At 40.8% G+C, this 1,653-nt stretch overlaps 1 protein-coding gene across 1 annotated transcript in view; it reads right to left on the minus strand.

Moving 5' to 3' along the window:
* Positions 1-727: 727 nt before the first annotated feature.
* Positions 728-1,653, minus strand: part of HOXC5 (homeobox C5) — a 1,530-nt gene continuing 604 nt past the window's right edge. The window contains exon 2 of the mRNA XM_009077911.1: positions 728-942. Coding sequence (XP_009076159.1) covers positions 728-942 — 215 coding nt within the window. The remainder of the gene's footprint in view (positions 943-1,653) is intronic.

Raw genomic sequence — 1,653 nt, forward strand, 5'->3', positions numbered from 1 at the left:
GAGTCCCAGAAAAACACACCAACACACTCAGGGCCTTTCCCGACCCCCTCGTGGGGATTTAGGGATATTTTAGGGATGCTGAGCCCCAGGGAGGAAGATTTTCCTTTAGGCTTGAGCATCTTTCCTGGAGGATTCCCAGCAAAGCAACTCAGCAATTCCCTTCTCCCTTCAGGACCAGAACGAGGAACTGCGACTTCCCCAAATTTGATGGTTTTGAGCTTTCATTTCCACTTTATTTTCCTTCTTTCCCCCTTCTCCATCAGGTTTTTTTGCCATTTTCCTTGGGAATCTCGCGTTTTGCCGAGTTGGCAAGACTCGATCCAGTCACGTTGAGCCTTTTTTTAAGCCTTTTTGCCCAATTTTTTTCCCCTTTTGGGGTTTTTTCCCTTAAGGTTCAACCATTTCGGAATAACCTAAGGAGCGAGACAGTAAATTTCCGCCCGAAGCATCAGCGGAATTGTTGGTTTTGTTGAGTTTTTTTCCTCCCTTTTTTTTGCATACTAAGAAGAGATTTCCTTTGTCTGAGGGATTTGTGAGGTTAAGGACCAAAGTCCATCCAGCAATTCCCTCCCTTCCCACCCCAAAATTCAAAGTTTCCTCAAGATCTCTTCCACCAGAAGTGATGGAAAAGACAACTTCCAACGCAATAATATTAGTTATAATTAAAAAAAAAACGCAAAAATAAAAACCCAAGGGGGAAATCTTCCCACATTTCCTGCGATCCCACCTAAAGAGCATCTTTGCTTTTCAACTTGGAATCTTTCTTCCACTTCATCCTCCGGTTTTGAAACCAGATTTTGATTTGTCTCTCGTTCAGGCAGAGATTGTTGGCGATTTCAATGCGCCTTCGCCGGGTCAGGTATCTATTAAAATGAAATTCTTTCTCTAGTTCCAGAGTTTGATATCGGGTGTAGCTGGTTCGGGAGCGTTTCCCATCGGTTTCTAAGGGAAAAAAGAATAAATTAAAAGCAAAAAAAAAAAAAAAAAAGGAAAAAAAAAAACCAAAAAAAAAAAAAAAAAAAAAAAAACAACAAAAAAAAAAAAAAAACACGAAAAGCCAAAGAATTCGGGATGGATTTGCGGTTTTTATTAGGGTTTCATTTAAGCCGTTACAAATCTCGAATATACAGAAGTTTCTCGGGGCTGTAGCCACGCAGGGAGTGAAGGAGCTTAAAATTCTCAATTTCCAACACCTTCATCCCATCAATTCCTTCCTAAAGCTCAGATCAAACACATGGAGATGAGCCAGAAGTGAACCTGTTTCCTCTCGGACAATAAAGAAGTGTACAAAGAAGGGCAAAATCTTTGCGGGGCTCAGGGGTGAGATGGAAATTATCCATTTTTTCCTCCTTCTCAGCCCTGTGAAGGCGAAGGGGGGAAAAAAAATCTTTCCTCCTTCTCTTCTGGAGCGTTTTTTTTTCCCAGCTCACCCTCAAAGAACATGTGTATTTCAAGTTATTTTTAACCCCCCCTTGCCAAAAAAATGGAATATTGCCTTTTATACACGTTTTGTTTCTATGATCCAATTATGCTGTCATAAATTTGGGCGTCTATAGCCTCTAAGCCTTTTAGTGGACAGTTTTACGAGCAATTGATGCCTTAGTCGTAAAATTTACGACCTCAGGTTTTTTATTATTTGCCCCGTATGGCCTA

The sequence above is a fragment of the Acanthisitta chloris genome, unplaced genomic scaffold, assembly GCF_000695815.1.
Source record: "Acanthisitta chloris isolate BGI_N310 unplaced genomic scaffold, ASM69581v1 scaffold26820, whole genome shotgun sequence".
In the NCBI taxonomy this organism is placed as follows: Eukaryota; Metazoa; Chordata; class Aves; order Passeriformes; family Acanthisittidae; genus Acanthisitta; species Acanthisitta chloris.